The 19,064-nt window shown below is 51.9% G+C and overlaps 1 protein-coding gene across 1 annotated transcript; it reads left to right on the plus strand.

The window, feature by feature from the left end:
* The first annotated feature begins 9,460 nt into the window (after nucleotides 1-9,460).
* Nucleotides 9,461-17,697, plus strand: LOC135287305 (uncharacterized). Its single transcript, XM_064400653.1, has 19 exons — nucleotides 9,461-9,776; nucleotides 10,239-10,318; nucleotides 10,433-10,558; nucleotides 10,676-10,755; nucleotides 10,858-10,975; nucleotides 11,275-11,349; nucleotides 11,706-11,810; nucleotides 12,175-12,340; nucleotides 13,483-13,580; nucleotides 13,676-13,825; nucleotides 13,994-14,145; nucleotides 14,440-14,584; nucleotides 14,708-14,857; nucleotides 14,997-15,173; nucleotides 16,062-16,217; nucleotides 16,602-16,703; nucleotides 16,964-17,066; nucleotides 17,209-17,268; nucleotides 17,348-17,697. The coding sequence occupies exons 1-19, from the start codon at nucleotides 9,659-9,661 to the stop codon at nucleotides 17,482-17,484; spliced, it is 2,298 nt and encodes a 765-aa protein (XP_064256723.1). The 5' UTR covers nucleotides 9,461-9,658; the 3' UTR covers nucleotides 17,485-17,697.
* The last annotated feature ends 1,367 nt before the right edge of the window (nucleotides 17,698-19,064 follow it).

The raw sequence follows: 19,064 nt of genomic DNA on the forward strand, positions 1-19,064 counted from the left end.
CTCACGTCTCCTCCCTCCTACACCCACTCCCTTTAGAAGAGCTAGCCAGACCCTTTTTTTCTGACACCTGTCCTTGCTCCTGCTGAGGTGCTTGATCTCAGTCCTGTTGGGGAATAAAGCTTCCTTGGCTCGCATACAAGTGTTCGCTCTCTCACTCCTTTGTTTTGGATCCTCGTGGCTCACACCCGCCTGTGTCACCCACGCCGCAGACAACACCACTGCCCAGGTGTTCTCGGAAAGGGAGCCTGGAGTGGCGCGTCTTGTGACCCCCTCCGGTCACACCAGGAGCAGCTAGCCGGCACATCCCAGCCCCAGTGACCGCAGTGTGGAGTCGCAGGCAAGTAGAAGCAAATAACCAAAACAACATCCCCAGAGCTCTGCTCTGCAGTGGGGTGAATTGGGAGTGACAGTGCTGAAAAGCTGTTTAATACTCTGGGTGGATTTAATCAAACATCACTCCCAGTTTCTGTTTATCTGTTTCTATAGAACAGACATGAGTCCTCCAGAGCATCAGCAGAGCCCCTTGTTCCTTGGAGCTTTCTGAGCCAGCCCTCACCAGATTTCCTAAAATGGGCCATCAAAGGTTTGTGTAAGAGAGGAGAAATTATTTCAGGGGGATTTTACATGAGGTCTGGAATAGATTTTATTCTGTGAAATCTAAAGTAATGTGGCACAGCCATTTCCTTCCCAGACAGGTGTTAATCCTCTATAACCATACCCCAAGGCTGCAAATGTCCAACAGCAGCTCCATCAGCCACTTTCTCCTGCTGGCACTGGCAGACACGCGGCAGCTGCAGCTCCTGCACTTCTGCCTCTTGCTGGGCATCTCCCTGGCTGCCCTTCTGGGCAACGGCCTCATCATCAGCGCCGTAGCCTGCGGCCACCACCTGCACACGCCCATGTTCTTCTTCCTGCTCAACCTGGCCCTCACTGACCTGGGCTCCATCTGCACCACTGTCCCCAAAGCCATGCACAATTCCCTCTGGGACACCAGGAACATCTGCTACACAGGATGTGCTGCACAGGTTTTTTTTTTTGTGTTCTTCATCTCAGCAGAGTATTTCCTCCTGACCATCATGTGTTACGACCACTACGTGTCCATCTGCAAACCCCTGCACTACGGGACCCTCCTGGGCAGCAGAGCTTGTGCCCACATGGCAGCAGCTGCCTGGGCCAGTGCCTTTCTCAATGCTCTGCTGCACACAGCCAATACATTTTCCCTGCCCCTGTGCCAGGGCAATGCCTTGGGCCAGTTCTTCTGGGAAATCCCACACATCCTCAAGGTCTCCTGTTCCAAATCCTACCTCGGGGAACTTGGGCTTATCATGATTAGTGTCTTTTTAGCCTCTGGATGCTTTGTGTTCATTGTTTTCTCCTACATGCAGATCTTCAGAGCTGTGCTGAGGATCCCCTCTGAACAGGGACAGCACAAAGCCTTTTCCACCTGCCTCCCTCACCTGGCCGTGCTCTCCCTATTCCTCAGCACTGCAGCCTTTGCCTACCTGAATCCTCCTCCATGTCCTCCCCATCCCTGGATCTGGTGGTGTCAGTTCTGTACTCAGTGGTGCCTCCAGCCCTGAACCCCCTCATCTACAGCCTGAGGAACCAGGAGCTCAAGGCTGCAGTGTTGAGAGTGATGAGCGGAGGTTTCACAAACACTGAACTGCTGGCCATTTTCTGCAAATCCCTTGTAATAGAAGTAATTTTTGATACTGCTTGTTGGTTTCATTTTGGAGGCTCTGTTTCTTTGTTTTCTTTCTCAATATTGTCCACAAAGAAATGCCATTGTTTGTGCCACTGCTCATTTTGTTTCTCTCCACCTTCCCTGTGGCCACAGACTGTGTCAATGAGGGGTTACACTCTCAGTAGTTTTAAATGAAAGAAAATATTTCCCACCAGAGATCCTCCTTTTGTTGCCTTCTCTGGAGCTGCAGCAGCAATGCCTGTGTGCAGAGCTGGGGCAGATCAGTGCTGGCACAGCAGCTGTGCCCAGCAGCAGCAGCAGCACTTGGTGTTGCCAGTGCTGCTCTCGTGCCCCTGCCCTCTCGGGATCTCCTCTGGTCAAGGTGAGCCTGAGGTGTGTTAAAAGTCTCTTTTTCCAACCCAGCTGTCAAAGAAGGAGTCAGAAGTCTTCAGCTCGCGTTCTTAAGGTTGTTTATTATTTCCTATCTAAAACATTTTCTGTCTGGCCTGCCGAGGTGTGTTCAGCAGGTCACTCCGAGGCACGCTACTCTGCCCTGAGGCGGTGATATCTCTTTATACTAAAAACTACATGTACTTTATTTGCAGTTATTTACCATTACCTATCCATCTATGTTAGACACTGACATTCTACTTTACACTAAACCTAGGATGCTACCATCACCAAGAAGATGGAGGCTAGGAAGAAGAAGGAAGAAGAACAGGACAACGCTCAAATCCCTCCATCTTGTCCCCTAGACCCCCATAGTAAAATTCTTCCAAATTCCACCTTTCACCCTGTGACAACTGCTGTTATGCTGCTTAAAGTTTTATGGCTCGTAATTCTTCATATAAAGTTGGTAATTTGCTCCATGGGTGGAACTCAAAGCCGCAGGGGTCTTTGGCTGCATGCCAGGATTCCTGAGCATTGTACATCCTGATGTCCAGTGTGCCCCCAAATTTTGGGGAGGGCGAGCTCCCTGCTCACGGGGTGTCCCCCCCAGGAGCTGCAGGCAGCGGCGGTGCAGGTCAAGGCTGCACACCCCGGGGTGATGGTGGAGGCCAGTGGGGGCATCGTTTTGGAGACCCTCCCCCAGTTCTTGGTGCCCCACATTGACGTGGTGTCCATGGGATGTCTGACCCACAGTGCCCCCGCCCTGGACTTAGCACTGCAGGGGCTGGAACCCTAAAATCCATCCCAGGACCCTGAAAACCCACCCTAGAACCCCCAAAATCCAAGGTGGGACCTACAAAAACCTACTCCAGAACCCCAAAACCCAACCTGAGATGCCCAAATCAATCCCAGGGAGAGCAAAACTCACTGTGAAACTCCAAAATCCACCCTGGGAATCCTCAAACCCCAAAGGCCCCCCGGCTGAGGGGACTGTAAAATCTGGCACTGAGTCCTCCCATCTGCCAGGACCTCCAATGCCTGAGACCTCCCCAGATTCTGGGACTCCAAAATCCATCTTGGGACCCACAAAATCTATTTTGGACCCCAAAATCTATCTTGGAACCCCTAAATCAACTCTGGGACCCCAAAAATCCACTGTGGGCCCCTCCAAAACCTACTCTGGGACCCCCAAATCTCCCCTGAGACCCCACAAGCCCACCCTGGGGATCCCAAATCTCCATCCTGGGGTCCTCCCACTCACCTCCCCCCTCTAAGGTGGACCCAAAATTCCATCCTGAGGTGTCCCCTTCCTCCTTTTCTCTTTGTACACCCAAATAAACCCCTACCTCACTCCCCCACGTCCCTCCAGTTTTTTCATGGTGCCACCCTCAAAACCCTCAGGTTTTGCACTCGATGCAAAACCAGCCACTTTAGAACCAACAAAAGGGGGGGGTTGTGCCCACTGACCTGTTGAGCCCCTACTCCAAACCAGTGTCAGTTCTGCTGCTCCGTCTGGGATGGGCCTTTTGCAAGGAACTCCCATCTCCTCCCTGAGTAACTGGGATGAAAAATAAAAATCCTTTGCCTTGCTGTGGGAATTTGCACCTGAGGAATGAGCCCATAGTTGGGACAAGAGTTTAAAGGGCTCAGACCCAGTTGAGGGGTCCCAGATCTCAGTTTGAGGGTCCCACACCCAGCTGGAGAATCCCAAACCCCTCTTTGAGGGGCCCAAACTCCGGGTGGGTGGGGGAGTCCCGACCCATTTTGGAGAGCTGAGCCCCCAGTGTGAGTATCCCAGATCCTGCTGGAGGGCTGCAGACCCCCATTTGGGGGTACCAGTTCTCAGTTTGAGAGTCCCACACCCAGTTTAAAGAATCCAGATCCCAGTTTGAGCGTCCCAGACCCACCACCAGCACACCTGGCACCACCACAACACTGGGAATTGGGATCAGGGGAGAAATCCTGCTGTAAATCACAAAATCAGCATCTGATTCCTGGCCTGATCCCGCCCAGCTCCATCACACCTGTGTGTGCCCACCTGCCCGCCGGTACCTTTGGGATTGCTCTAGGTGCAGTTGGTGCTTTCTGAAATAATCCACAATTTTACACCTAAATGGAGTCTTTCTTTTGGGTGATTTTTGGGATTAAACAGGAACATTGCAGCTCTCTAGGATGTGGGAATTCGTCAGCCTGAATTGCCAGGCCCTTTGAATGAGCAGCATGAGATACTGAAACTGGGAAAATCCCAAAAACCACCTCAAATTTTACACAGGTGAAGGGAAAGATGCATTGATCACGTTGGATTTACCTCTCTGGTCTCACTGTACTGCGCAGCAATGGGAATTATCTCTTCCAGACTGAATTTCCAGGTGCTGACTTCAAATTCCTTCTGTTCATCTATCAGTTCTGGGATTAAAACATAACAGGGAAAAAAGAGGAAAAGGTCCCAAAGACCAAACTCTTTTCCTGTAGAGAACCTGCCTCAAGCTCTGAATAATCACTCAAACTTACACAATTACTCAAAATTTTTCAATAACTCCTAAAAATGGAGCAGCTCCAAAATTATTCAAATCCCACTCCAAATGGCTCAGTTGCTTCCAAAATGATTAAAAGGGCTGGTATTGAACCAGTATGGGACCAGTAAGAACCAGTATGGAAACAGGAAGGGATTGGTACTAGACCAGCACAGGACCAGTATGCAGCCAGTAGGGCTAGCATGGGACCAGTATGACACCAGGATGGGACCAGTACTTGACCAGGATTGGACTGATGTAGGACCAGTACAGGGCAGTGTGGGACCAGTAGAGACCAAGCCAAGCAAATGCAGGACCTTTATGGGACTGCTGCTGGAACATGATGGGCCAGTGCAGACAAACACAGGCCAGTACAAACCAGTAGGAGCCAGTAGAGAAGAGCACAAACCAGTGTGGGACCAGTGCAGGCCAGTACAGCCCAGTGTGAGGGCTAGTGTGAGCACTGTACAAACACTGTGGAGCAGTATGGCAGCAGCATGGGGCCAGCAGAGCCCTGCATGAGCCAGTGCTGGATTGTACTGGACCAGTACGGGAACCAGTAAGGAGCTGTATAGGCCACTACAGGCAAGCACTGGGCCAGTATGAGAGCACTGTGGGTGAGTGCAGGAGCAGAATGTGACCAGTACAGGCCAGTGTGGGACCAGTACTGGACCAGGAATGGGCCATTGCAGGACCAGTATGGAATCAGGATGAGAGCAGTGAGGACCCATATGGAACCAGGATGGGACCAGTACACACCAGTACGGAACAGACCGGGACCAGTAAGGGAACATTAAAGACCAGCACAGGCCAATAGGAGACCAGTACAGGAGCTGCATGGGACCAGTACAAGCCTTTCAGTCTCACTTGCGGGAAAAATCCTGGAAAAGATTTTCCTGGGACTTGTTGCAAAGCCCTGGAGGACGAGGCCAGCCCTGGTTGGAGCCAGCGCGTCTCGGATTCCTCCTGGGACATGGTGACCCCCTGACTGCCCACGGGGTGTAGGTGGAGAATCTGCATTCCAGCAAGGCTTTCCAGACTGTCTCTGCCAGGATCCTTCAGGATAAAGTGTTTATCCAGCCCCAGCTGGATAAACCTGCCATGTGATGGGTGACAATGGGCACAAGGCTTGGGCACAAAGGGTGACAGTGACTGGGGTGGCATCAGGCTGGCACCGGTCACTAGTGGGGTTCTGCAGGGCTCCATCCTCGGCCCTGTGCTCCCCAACACCTCCATAAATGGCTTGGACACAGGACTGGGAGGGATCCTGAGCAGCGCACAGCCAGTACAAAATGGGGGTCCAGCTGTGGAGGGCAGTGACAGAGCAGATTTGGTGGCTGCCTGGTGTCTTGTCAGTGTCGCAGCAGGGCGTGCCTGAACTGGTAACAATTAGCATTGACTCTATGACTCACAGAAGGCTGACCAATCTCTTTATTCTATATATCATTATTAAGAGACCCATTGCTTTTATAGAAAGTTACGTTACACCTGGACCTAATTGGTCCTGCTATCCAAACACCAGAAACAGCTGAAATAATAACTTTGCTTTGTAGATGGGAATTATTAGTGCCTGTTGAATGGGAGATACCTGAGGAATGGAGGGAAACAGTTAAGGAAATGTCAAAAATTATTTGCCTGGAAATTAGGAAAAAGGAAGTGACAAGGGAAAAAGAGGGCAAGACCGGGTTGGCCACTGTACTTGCCACCGAGAAGATCAAATACACCTGCAATGGCTTGCTGCCGGTTTTCAGCTTCCTTTTTCTACCTCTGTCGAGGTCAGAAATGAAGGCACTTGAGAGGATAGTTCACGTTCAGACTCAGGTGTTTATTATTTCTTATCAATGTTACAGCCTCACAGCCATGAGTTCTTCAGTCTTTCATTAGCAAGGCACAAAATGGCTCGCTATCTCTTGTTACAAGGTCTTTTAAGGCTAAACTATCCAATTAAGAAATTGGATAGTTTAGCCTAAATTATTTTCCCTTTTAACACAATAACTAATCCCTCAAAGCCCAAAGTATGGACCTTTCTGTCTAATTACAAAAGACCACCCAAACACATGGAGAAGAAGGAAGAATAAGGTAAAGAAGAACAACCTGTCTCCACCCTAAAACCTCCATCTTGCTTCATGTTTATTACGATATTCTAAAACCCAAACTCTAAATTTTCCACCCTGTGATATTACACACCTCTAACCAGTTACACACCCATGACCCCAGTGCTATCAATCAATTTTGGAAGCCTGTTCCACAGCCTCAGGTCAAATGCAGTGCTCTCCAGGGTGTCAGAGTCTGTCTGTACAGAAAATCTAAAATTCTCAGCATGCAGGGTTCCAACAGGCTGCAACCCCATGGGCATGGGAGGTGGGGGTATAAGCCATACCAGACCTCAGTTATTCTTTTTTCTGTCACTCATCTTTTGTCTTTTCCCTTTTGGGATAATGGCAAGATTGCATCACAAATGCTACCGAAAACATTACATAGAAAGAAACCAAAGTTCCTCTTTTATTGCACACCCCCATGTCAACAGGCACTGTTATAACCCATCCAAATGAAGTACCTGTAGGCAAAACAGGAAAAAATATTGGATTGTAAGAAACTTAGGAAAAAGTGGTTATAGACTGGGAATTGAATATCCAAAAGGAGAGAGATGGATTTGTTTCCCATTTGCCCTTAGGGGTGTAGTTCAAGATTCGGGAAAAAAACAATTAGTAAACAAAAAGGTAAAACCAGCACAGCAATCTAACTCATTATTAACCCAAATTTATGTGCTGAATTCTATGATAAGACTCCAAGCTGTTTTCAAGATATTAACAAACAGAAGTGCTCAGGCATCGGAATTAATACCAAGTCAACAAAGCCAAACAAAAACCATAGTGTATCAAAATAGATTGGCTTTAGGTTATTGGCTAAAGAAGTGGGTGCTTGTGGAAAGTTTATAATATATCAGATTGTTGAATATAGATGAGAACAGAGATGTCATCCTGGAAATAGCAAAAGATATCAGAAAAAATAACCCAGGTACTGGTCCAAAATTGGGAACCAATGTGAAAATCTAGCTAGTGGGGCAATGCATTGGGGATAGAATGGTGGAAGAAATTAGGCTTCTTCCTTTTATGTGCTACAGATGGTTTGATATTTCTTCCTTGTTTAATCCCATTTTATTTGGCTAATTACCAGCATAGTCCAAAACATACAAGTAGACAAGAAATATTACTCAAGCCAAATAATTTATAAAGAATAAGAGGGGGGTTTGTTATAGAAATCTGCCTTGGTTTGAAAAGACAGGTGTCTGTTAAGGAATGCAGAAGCTTCCTCTGAAATGGAAAATGTAAACCCCCTCCCTCCAAATTGTTTTAATTTTGAAATTAAGGGGTTCTCAGGCAAATATATGGGAGCTCTTCCCTAATAAAGATATGGGAGTTCCCAAAGATAGGGAGCTCTTCCCTAATAAATACTGTTATGGGAATAACAGTTCTTTATTAGGGAAGAAAATAAAATTTAAAAAACCATAACAATGCAGTAATACAAAACAACACTGACAGAGTCAGAATACGACCTGACACCCCGTTGGTCAGGGTGTTGGCAGCAGTCCCATTAAATGGTGGCTGCAGCCCTCCTGCAGTGATAGATGTGATTCTGCTGGAGCAGTGATCCTGTAGAAGGGCGGAGTTTTCCTCTGAAGGTCCAGTGGCAGTGTAGATGGGCCTGGGCTTCCTCTGGGAATCCAGTGGAGAAGAGAGCTGCTCCTCTGGGAATCCAGTGGGAAAAGGCTGTCTGTGGTGTTGCAAATCTCAGATGCTATCCAGGTGGGAATGCTTGGCTCCTCCCTCTGGGCAGAGCATCTCCCAGTGGGATGATGTAATTATATTAGTGACACTCAGTGGCCCATTAACAGAAGATATCTTCTGGAGGATTGGTTGTGGAAGAGATCAAGAAAACTGCCCAATGAACAGAAGATAACTGCTCCACAGATAGCAATAGAATGCACACACCCATTTCCAACCTAAGACCATATGTATTATAATATTGGTTTTTCACAAATATTAAAATGGATTCTGTATGTGTGGTGTTAAAATAACTTGACTATAAAGATATAGTTTTATTTCTGTTGTTTACTGAAACTTAGAAATAGCTGATATAAGTATGCTTGTGTTAAAATGCCTGCTTGAATGGGATAAAACCCAATGAACACAAGATGAGGACACCTGTACAGATATGCCAACTATCAACACTTGCCATCAGTAGAAAGTATGCACCAAGGCCCAGAACTGAAGGTGATGATAAAAAAGGACTAAAACCACAGCCAAGGAATCCACATGCTCTAAAAAGGCAGACCTAAGGAGGAGCCATTCTAAACAGTTCTTGGAATATGTAAGCTAGCTTGGGAAAAGTTTACTATGCATAATTGTTTATGAATAGGCTGATGCAGTAGAAATGGTACCTAAAGGGTGTTTCCAAAACACCAGGTGTGCGCTTGGCTAAGTGCCAAGATGCACCCAGCTGTAAATCTTTGCTTTCTTGTCTTTGTCTCCTCTTGTCCTTTATTAAACTTTGAATGTTTTACAGGAGAGTGAACCTTGTTTTTCACACAGGACATCCTGGGGGCATGTGGGGGTGTCTGAACACAGGGCTCTGGGGCATGCTGGAGGGCACCAGGGATGTGCGGAGGGGACAGGAGGGCAAAGGGTGCCTGGAAGTCCATTGGGAGCACTTTGTGTGCCCAGGACTGAGCTGTGCCCATGCCCCCAGGGACAGCCAGAGCCTCCCTGCCCGGTCCCTGCCCGTTGCTGGGGGCAGGTTCCATGTCAATGGTTACCTGGATCCATTTCTGGGGGCAGGTGCTGTGTCACAGGGGAGCCCTTTGTGACACCCCACTGCTGGCCCTGTGGTCAGTGTCCAGCTGGACAGGGAGAGAAGAGGATAGTTTGGGAATACAGAGCTGGCCAGGAGCCTCTACACACAAGCTCCAGAGTTTCCCTGCTTCTTCAGCAGCCCCGTGGTGCTGAGGATTTTCACAAACGATTCTTATTTCCCCTTTCTCCACTACCAGACTTTTCTTTTCTACCAAAGCATGGAGAGGAGAGCCCCGAGCCAGCCCAGGGTGGCCTGGGAGGAGGACGGGGGTCCCCAGGAAAGCAGCTCCCCAGTGGAGCCCTACGAGGTGACAATGGTGCAGCCCCTGCAGACGGGTGAGTGAGAGGCCCTGCTGGGCTGGGCAGGGCTGGGAGCCCAGCCTGTTTCCCTGGCTCACAGCAGCCCAGGGCTGGCTGTGATGCCTCAGGCTGAGGCTGCTCAGGGCTGACTGCCAGCCCCAGCACAATCTCTGCCAAGGAGGGAGTGAGCAGAGGGGCCCCAACTCCTGCTCTAGGGTGAGGGCAGTGAGCCGCGGCTGGGCCGGCAGCAGGCAGGGATGCCATGAGGCCCTGCACCTTTGCTGTCCCTCTGCCAGTGCATTCCTCAGCCCAAGGCTCTGGGGCTTTCCCCTCCGTGCTGTGCTCCAGCATGGCAGCTCCTCTGCTGGGCACCCTCCAGCCAGGATCCGCCTGGGAAGGCTGTGCCAGCAGAACAGGCACAGGCCTGGGTGGAGGGCAGATCTTCCCCTGCTCTCTGCCATTGCCGGATTCTCTGCAGCCCTTCCTTCTCTCTGTTAGATGCCGCTGGGTTAGCTGTGTGTGAGGAGGAGCAGGAAGCCATGGCATTCATCCAGACCTTTGTCAGGCTCTCTTGCCCGGTAAATGCAGTCCATGGGCTGGTGGCTGTGCCCTGTACTCCCCCGGGGCTCTGGTCCTGCTGGCCATGTGTCCCCTCTCAGACACCCCATAGTCTCTCTGTCCTTTGCTGCCAGATGCAGGATGACAAGCTGCAGTTCCTGGAGAGCATCCGCAGCCTGTGCAGGAGCGCCACAAACCGTGGCTCGTTAGCAGGCCTGGAGTGCTTCTGCCGCAGACATGAGCTGGCAGAGAAGGTCGAGGTGAGGGCACACCTGGGGAGCCCCAGCACCCTGTGAGGGCAGTGCTTGTGCAGGGTGAGGAGCTGGTGGCACTGGGTGCTGGCAGCTGCCAGGTCCCAGCCCAGCTGTGCTCCACAGGCGCTGCTGAGCGAGGAGCCCCAGAAGCAGATGCGCACAGAGCTGCAGCTGCTTGCCATGCTGGCCATCACCCAACTGAGGTACCTGCTTGTGCCTCTGAGGGACGCTCTGTGTCCACCTGCACAAGGCCCTGAGATGCTGCTGCCATCAGCAGTATCCAACTGGAACCTCTCTCTCTGCAGCTCTGTGCTGCCCGAGCTGCTGGACAACACACAGCTGATCAGCTCCTGCTTTCGGAGTGTTCTTCTTCTTCCTCCAGAAGAGGAAATGACGGGCCTGGAGGCTTCTCTCTACACTCAGGTAAGTGCTGGGTGAGCTGCAGGAACCCCAGGCCCTCTGGGCTGCTCTTAGCCACCGCATGCTGCCTCATGATCAGAGATCCAAGGCACAGCAGGCTCTTGCTTTGCTTTCCCACCCTCATCCTTCCATCCCCTTCCCAGGGCTGGGCCATGTCCAGCATCACAGGCTAGTGCATGCAGGACACTGCCTGTCCCTGGATCTCCCAGGCAGTGAGGGCATCCTGCCCTGGGAATTCTGATCAGTCTCCAGGGTGGGAGGGGCAGCAGAATCCCTGCCATCACTCTCTGTCTTCCCTGCAGACCGTGGATGCCATGGACATCATGCTGAAGGCTGTGGTGCTCAGATCTGGCGAGGTGCTGCAGGACGTCTTGGAGGTCTGGCCTGTGCAGAGAGTGGGGGTCTGGGCACTGTTCCTTACCCTGGGGGGGTTGCCCACTCCTGGCTGGATGGTCCTCAGCCCAGCTGTGAGCAGGCAGAGCACACTGCAGGGAGGGTGCTGCCCTGCCCTGGGGCTCAGCTGGAGTACAGGGGCTGCAGAGAGTGGCACCTGCCTGGCCACAAGGCTGGCCCGGGGCCTTTGTCCCAGGCACAGGAGCCTCCTGAGGCTGAGCTCGAGGTGAAAGGAAGCCTTGAAGGATGGTAGGAGTCCAGCCCAGGAGGAGAGAGCCACGCTGATCCCACAGGAGCTGGTGTCTGCTCCCAGGGCTCACCTAAGCCTCTCTGTGCCCAGGTGCTGCTCACCTTCACCAGCTCTGAGAGAGCCGTTGTGCGGGAGAGGGCCTTGCAGAGGATTTGCAGCCTGAGCCATTGGCTGGCCAGCTGTTCCACTCTGGAGGTGAGGAGCAGGCACCCTCCAGCCATCTCCCTGTCCCCATGGCCAGTAGAGCTGCAGCTCCGAGGTGCCTTCAAGGCCAGCCTGGGCTCAGGCTCTCAGCTGAAAGGTCTTGGTCCCTCCATTTTCCCTGGGCTTCCCAGCCAGGAGCCGGCTCTGCCCCAGCCCTCTGTCGGATGGGACTGCCCAAGGAGCAGGGAGGGAGCTCTCCCTGCTGGGGCTGCTGTCCAGTGATTCTCTGAGATGGGGCCTGCAGGACCCTACCAAGCTCTGAGCCACCTCCAGCCTGGGATACACTGTGTGGGCCAGGCTTTTGGCCTCAGCTGCTCTTCTTCAGCCATTCTGCTCTTCTGCCTGCCTCCCCCAGGCTGGTCAAGATGAGGATAGAGATGATGCCTGTGGAAAGATCCAGATCCCAGTCCTTGGGAAGTTGTTTGGACGTCTCATCCTCATGGCATTTGAGGAAGAAAAGACCAACCATGTGGCTCTGGATGCTCTCTACGCCCTCCTCAATTTCATCTGTCAGCAGCAACGTAAGAGAAGCTGTGCTGGGCTGCATCCCCCTGCACAGTGACACCCCCTGATCTATCTGCTGGTCTTCCCTGGCATTTTGATGGACCCTTGTGCCTGGTGCTGGTGCTACCATGTCCCCAGCACGGCTATCACGGCTATCATCTCTATTCCTTCCCCACATTCTCTGTCCCAAGTTCTTGATGGTCCTGTGCAGCTGAGCTGCTCGTCCACACAGGACTCAGCCCCATTCCGCCCATTCCCCAGGTGCCCTGGAGAGCTTGTGTCCTTCCCTGCCACACGCCAGCCCCACGGGCCCTTCCCCCTGACCAGTACTGCAGCCACAGTGCAGCTGGGGGCTGCATGCAGAGCTCCAGGGGCTCGCAGCCTCCTGGGCCAGCAGCACTGGCTGGAGACACTGGAGGAAGGCTGCCCTTTACACCTGTGCACCACCTCCTGCTGCAACCAACTCCTCCCCAGCAATTCCCAGTTCCCAAACTCTGTCAGGATGTGCTGGTTTTCAGCTTTTTTTTTCTTCTGTTGAGATCAAGACTGAAGGTACTTGAGATGATAGTTCATGTTTAGACTCATTTAAGACTTGTGTTTAATTTATCAATTTTCCAGTCTCACAGGCAGTGACTTCTGTAGTCTTTCATTAACAAGGCAAAAAATGGTTATCTCTCATCACAAGGTCTCTTAAGGCTAAAATATCTAATTAAGAAATGACACCTAAATGATTTTCTCTTTTAAGCTAATAACTAATCACTTGAAGTCCGCAATGCGAACTTTTCTGTCCACTTACAAAATACTACTCAAACTTATGAAGGAGAAGGAAGAAGGTCAAGAAGAACAACCTGTCTCTGCCCTAAAACTTCTATCTTGCCCTATATATATTTCTGTATTCTAAAACCTTCAACTCTTATGTTTTCTAGCCTGTGATATTACACATTTCTAATTAACTATACACCTGTAATCCCAGTGCTATCAATTAATTTTGGAAGTCTTTTTCACGGCCTCAGGTTAGATGTAGTGCTCTCCTGGGTGTAAGACTGTTAGCACAGAAAGTCTAAAATTCTTAGCATCCAGAAGTCCAGCAAGGATGTGGTTGGCTTGCTGGCACAGCAGCTGTGTCTCACTGATGTGTCCAAGTTTCCCCACTCCTCAGGTGTGACACTGCCAGAGGACAATGCACAGCTCCAAGCCCACTGGGAAGATGGGATCAGCTCCTCACTTCATTCTCCTAATGCCAAGGACTTCATCGAGGTACCGAGAGCTCCCCTTGCTGGGATTCTTGTCCACAGCATTTGTGTAAGCAATGGGGCCCAGAATCAGCAGGGTTCCTTTCCCTCCTGCCACAGGCTGTTGGAAAATACCTGGGACCTTCTGAGAGGACACACATCATCCTCTCAACCATTACGATGTTCCGCTACTCATCTCCCTGCAATCATCAGGTGGCTCTCAGCATGCTGGAGGTGATTGGGAGAGACCCTGACTGGTGGCTGATGGATGTAAGTGGCCTGTGTCTGGATTGCCCTGCCATATTGGCTTCCTGCCTCCCTCCATCCCTCCCAAATCCAGATGTTTTGGGCACCTGGAGCTGCCCTGAGGCAGCAGAGAGGGATGGGAAGGGCAGCTCGGCTCCAGTGGCAGCACCATCCTCACCTGTGTCCCTCCAGGTGCCAAAAATCGTGAGCCACATCTACCACACTGGGTTGGTCACGGACATCCAAGTCCAGCACACCCTCCACTGCCTGCTTCTCTTGGTGGCTGACAGGAGTCCTGGGCAGGTGGTCACAACACTGCTGCAGATCGCCCCACGAGGAGATAGGTACTGGTGCCAAAAGCCCCTGTGGGGAGAGGGACCCTGAGACCCTCTGGCTGGCAAACCCAAGAACACTGCAGGACCCCACCAAGGAGCCAGGCCCCCCATCCCACCATGCTTTCCAGCCCTGATGGGGGTCATTCAGGCCTGCAACAGCCAAAGCTGGCTGGGCCTGCCAGAGCTAGCCCAGAGCCAGCACGCTGCTCCTCAGGCATCTCCTGCCTGCCTGGGCAGGATCCCCAGGCAGCCCACATCCTGCAGCGCTGGCCCAGGCCCTGCTGACAGTGCTCTGCCTTGCAGGAATGCCCTCAGTTTGTGGGAGGTGATGTTCTCGGTGCCCCAGACGGTAGAGAAGGTCTTGAAGGAGCTTCGTGTCCAACTCCAGGACCTGAAGAATGGCATTTTCCGCACCTTTCCTGAAAACGACCGCCTCTCTTACTTGGCTGTGAGTGAGCAGCAAAAGCTCTGGTGCCCTTGTCCTCAGCTGTGGGGGGAAGCAGAAGCTGTGCCACAGGAGCCCTGCTGGCTTTGCCAGGGGCAAAGTTGCTCACTGCAGGGTTTCTTTCAGCTGCTGGCCTCCGAAGATGTGCAAGAGGAGGAATTCGCTCCATTGTACAAAACCTGCAGGTTTCTGCTGTATTCAGCCAACAGCACAGACAGAGAGATAACCTCCCTGCTGCTCAGGGCCCTCATCACACTGTCCAACAGAGAGGACAGGGTGAGCAGGGTGCTGTCCGGGGCACACACGGGGAAGCCAGCCTTTCAACCCTGGCCTGGGAGTCAGGACAAGGGCTCACGGCTCCAAACAGCCTCCCTGACTGGCAGGGCTCACCAAATGGAAACTGTCTTTCCTGCAGGCGAGAAAAATGAAGGTGCTGCTGCCAGACCTGATGAACCTGTTGCGGCAGAACTGCACGTCTCTGGTGATGATGGCCCTGATGGTCCTCCAGAACATGATGAAGTGCTTGAAGAGGACCGAAGCCAGTTCCATTGCTGCAGATGTGGCGAGGATACTCTGGTACCACTTTGATGAGGTGAGGCCAATGTGAGCCCGAGCCCTGAGAGGGGCACTGGGCTGTGACAGCAGCACTCGGGGCAGGCTCCGCTCCCCTGGGCTCTCCCGGCATGGATTCTGCTTCTCCCCACTCTGCAATCTGGCCCCCGAGCATCGCCCCTCACCTCAGCTGCTGTCACACCCTGCTGGGAAGGATGAAAGTTTGACAAGAAAGTCTCACAGATATGGATGCTTGGCAGAAAGATTTCTGAATGTAGAACTTGAGAATGAAATAGGGATGGAAGCAAGTTTTGATACAGAAGAAAAGAATTGCCCAGCCACTCTTACTGGATAACTAAGAAGGCAAAGGGTATGTTAGTTAGAAGGGGATTTTTATCACTTAGAGCAAAGGATAAACCCACCTCAAACAAGAAGATGTTTTTACCAAGCAGAAAGATAGCACAGGCAAACAAGACTGCCAACATCGCAAGCAGAAAAAAGGTCTCAAAATTTTCCACTGCAAGAAAACTGGAAAACAACTTCTAACTTAAACTGTAACATACTAACTTCTAGTGATTGGAGAATAGTAACACGAATATGGTAATTATAGTAGTTATGATGGGCTATAGGTAAAAGTTAAGCTATAGATTGGTTCTTCTGTATTAAGATGCTATTAAGCAAAGAAAAGTATATAATGCAATGTAACCAAAATTAAAGGGTCTTCAGGCTTGCCTACTGCTGGAGCAGACAGCTGTAGGCACAGGCTCTGTCACCCATGACCCTGCACGGCTGTAACATCTTGGGTACAATAAACTGCATTTTGAAGAGCCTCCTGAAGTCCCACATCTCTCCTTCAGGCTCTTGCTACACCCCTCATTATGGGTGGCAGCTGCTGTTTCCCAAGCTCACCTCTCCTTGTTCCTTCCAGGAGGAAAGCTGGGTGCGGGAGAGCTGCATCAGCTCCTTCAGAGACCTGGTGAGGACAGTGGTGGGGAAGGAGAAGAAGTGGATGAAGAACTTCGTGCACACTGTCCTGGCCCCGCTCATCCTTCGCATGAACGACGAGGCCCCCAAAGTGGGCCAGGTACTGATGTCAAGGCTGAGCAGTGACACAGAGAGGGGTGGCTGACATTCCCTGGGGCTCCGGGGCACTGGGCAGCACCCCCAGCACAGACCCTGGGAAGGGTCCCTGCAGAATCAGTGCAGCAGGGCTGGACAAGCTGGCACGGCCATTCCCAACCCCTGCCCTGCCTACTGCAGCAGGGCTCAGCCCCAGCCCAGCACCACCAAGGTGTGGGATGTGTGCTGTGTGGTCCCCAAAGGTGTTGGAGAGCAGGGATTTGAGCCTCTATCCCTGCACCTAAAGGCCATTCCCAGATGCTTTGGCAGGGGCGTGTCCCAGCTCCCTAAAGGCAGAGGCACCTTTCCCAGGCCCTGGAGTCATGTCCCAGCTTCTGCTGTTCCACAGGCCTCCAGGAATGCCCTCCTTGCCATCGCAGAGCTCCTCAAGTGGAAGGAGATGAAGCATGTGGTGAAGACACAGCAGACCTGGAAGATGGCTGAGTGCTTGGTGAGGATGCACCCCAGGGACTGTGCCAGGCCATGGGCTCTGCAGCTGGGCCTAGGCAAGAGACCCCACAGCCTGGAGCTGCATCCTTGTTCCTGGCTCAAGAACAGGGCTCTTCTCCAGGCTCATCTCCAGGCCCATCTCCCCTTCCTGCACCCAGTGGGAGGGAACAGGGCTCTTGGTGATGGAGGTGCTGGCAGGAGGGGCTGCTCCAGCCACCTGGAGGGTATGTGCCAATGCTCACACCTCTATGGTCTCTCCAGATGAAAAAAGACAGCAGCAGGGCTGAGCAGTACCTTCTTCAGAGCCTGAAGTACCTGAAGGACCCTCAGGAATGCGTGCGAGACTCGACTATCAGGTTCATTGGTAAGCCCCAGCCCAGGCTCCCACTTTGGGCAGCTCCTGTCTGCCCCAGCCCTTGCCCAGTGCCACATCCAGGCTACTGGTGGGCCCTGGCTGCTGGGAGCATGCTGGGGAACAGCAGGGGCTGACAGAGCTCTGTGCCCAGGGACCATCATGCGGCATGTCAAGGACCAAAGCACGGAGGTGCCTGCTCTGATTGTCAGAGGTGAGTGGGGAGCGAGGGCTGGGAGACTGGGGGGGCTCTGCAAACACAGGAACTCACCTCGGCTCTGTTTTGGTCACAGAACTTCAGGCCTTGGAGAAAGGTGGCTGTGAATTCATCTGTTGCCTGGCAGCTCAGACCAGCTTGATCCTGAGCAGGCTGAGGGAGCAGCAATCACCAGCAGGGTCCCGATGCTCTCTGTGGTGCTGGCACCGCTGAGCTGGGGGCCTCTTGTGTCCAGAGTGGCACATTCAGGCCAGACTGATCAGGAACACCCTCCCACTGATTCACAAGGTGCAGAAAGGACTCCTGACTTCCTGAGGTTCTTCTCAGAGAAGGCTCTGCGTGTGGTTGGATCCAGGCTTGGTCACAGCACTTCGTCATACATCATTGAACCTGGACATCACTTTGTTCTAAGGATTATGGTTGGCAAACCAACTATATCTGTACATAGTTTATTTGTAAATAAAGTTAGTTTTGTGTTTAAATAATAGCTTGTCAATTTCTTTCTAAGACAAGGTGACCCATCTGGTTCATCAAGGAAAGCCAGTAAAAAATCCCAAAAGACTGGGATTCCAGCAAAGATTTGCAGCCTGTCTCTGGCAGGATCCTTCAGGACAAACTGTCTAGCCCCAGCTGGATAAACATGCCATGTGCTGGGTGACAATGGGCACAAGGCTTGGGCACAAAAGGTGACAGTGACTGGGGTGGCATCAGGCTGGCACCAGTCACTAGTGGGGTTCTGCAGGGCTCCATCCTCGGCCCTGTGCTCCCCAACATCTCCATAAATGGCTTGGACACAGGACTGGCAGGGATCCTGAGCAGTGCACAGCCAGTACAAAATGGGAAGAGCTATTGGCTCCTTGGAAGGCCTGAAGGCCCTTGGAGAGACCTGGACACAGGGGACAAAGGGACAACCACCAACCATGTGGAGACCAACAAACACAGGGGATGGATTCTGCCCCTGGGATGGGGCAATCCAGGATGTACGGTGTCATGGTTTGACCTTGGCACAATGCCAGTGCCCCCATGAAAGGTATATTTCCAAAATGGTTACTGTGAGATGTGACCAGGAAACAGAAATGGAGGGGACAAAAACCACTTTATTAATCTATAACATAGAAACAAAAGGGAAAAAAAAACCAAAACACACACAATCCACAATGGAACCCCTCCAAAACCACCTCCTCCCCCCACCCCTCTAACACTCAATCCCCTCTAACACTCAATTCTCAGTCCAATACCGTCCTTCAAACAACCTCCCCCCAGTTCATCAGGAGAGAGGAGTCTCCCTCTTGCACCATGGGCCTCCCCAGGAAACACAGTTGGAACCTCCTGTGCTTCCATGTCACACGTGGCAGCTGCCCGAAGAGAATCTGCCATGGTGACCATCTTCCTTCCATGTCCAGTGCTCTCACCACTGGCCATGGATCCAAACTGCTTCTTAGGTCCTTTTAAGAATGCCTTGCCCAGTTCCAAGAAGTGGCCGCCTCTCACCATTTGGGACACCTGTCCCCCCCATATTCACTCCCCTGGGGCCTGGGGGTCTCATGAACAGAGATCCTTCTCCGCTGAAGGCAGAGGGCTCCAGCACACCCTCCCCATCAGTCTCTGTTCCCTCTACTTCTTATAACAGCTTTGTCACTTCTGGCTTCTGGCCAACCACCTCCCCCAAGGTGCAGTGTCTACATTACAGGAAGAAATTGGTTCTGTCCCGTGGCCATGTAAGAGGGAAGTCCAGCCAAAAGGCCACTGCAATCATCTCCTCCATCTAGGGCACTTCTCATCTGCTGGCATTT

The sequence above is a fragment of the Passer domesticus genome, chromosome 29 (assembly GCF_036417665.1).
Source record: "Passer domesticus isolate bPasDom1 chromosome 29, bPasDom1.hap1, whole genome shotgun sequence".
Classification (NCBI taxonomy): Eukaryota; Metazoa; Chordata; class Aves; order Passeriformes; family Passeridae; genus Passer; species Passer domesticus.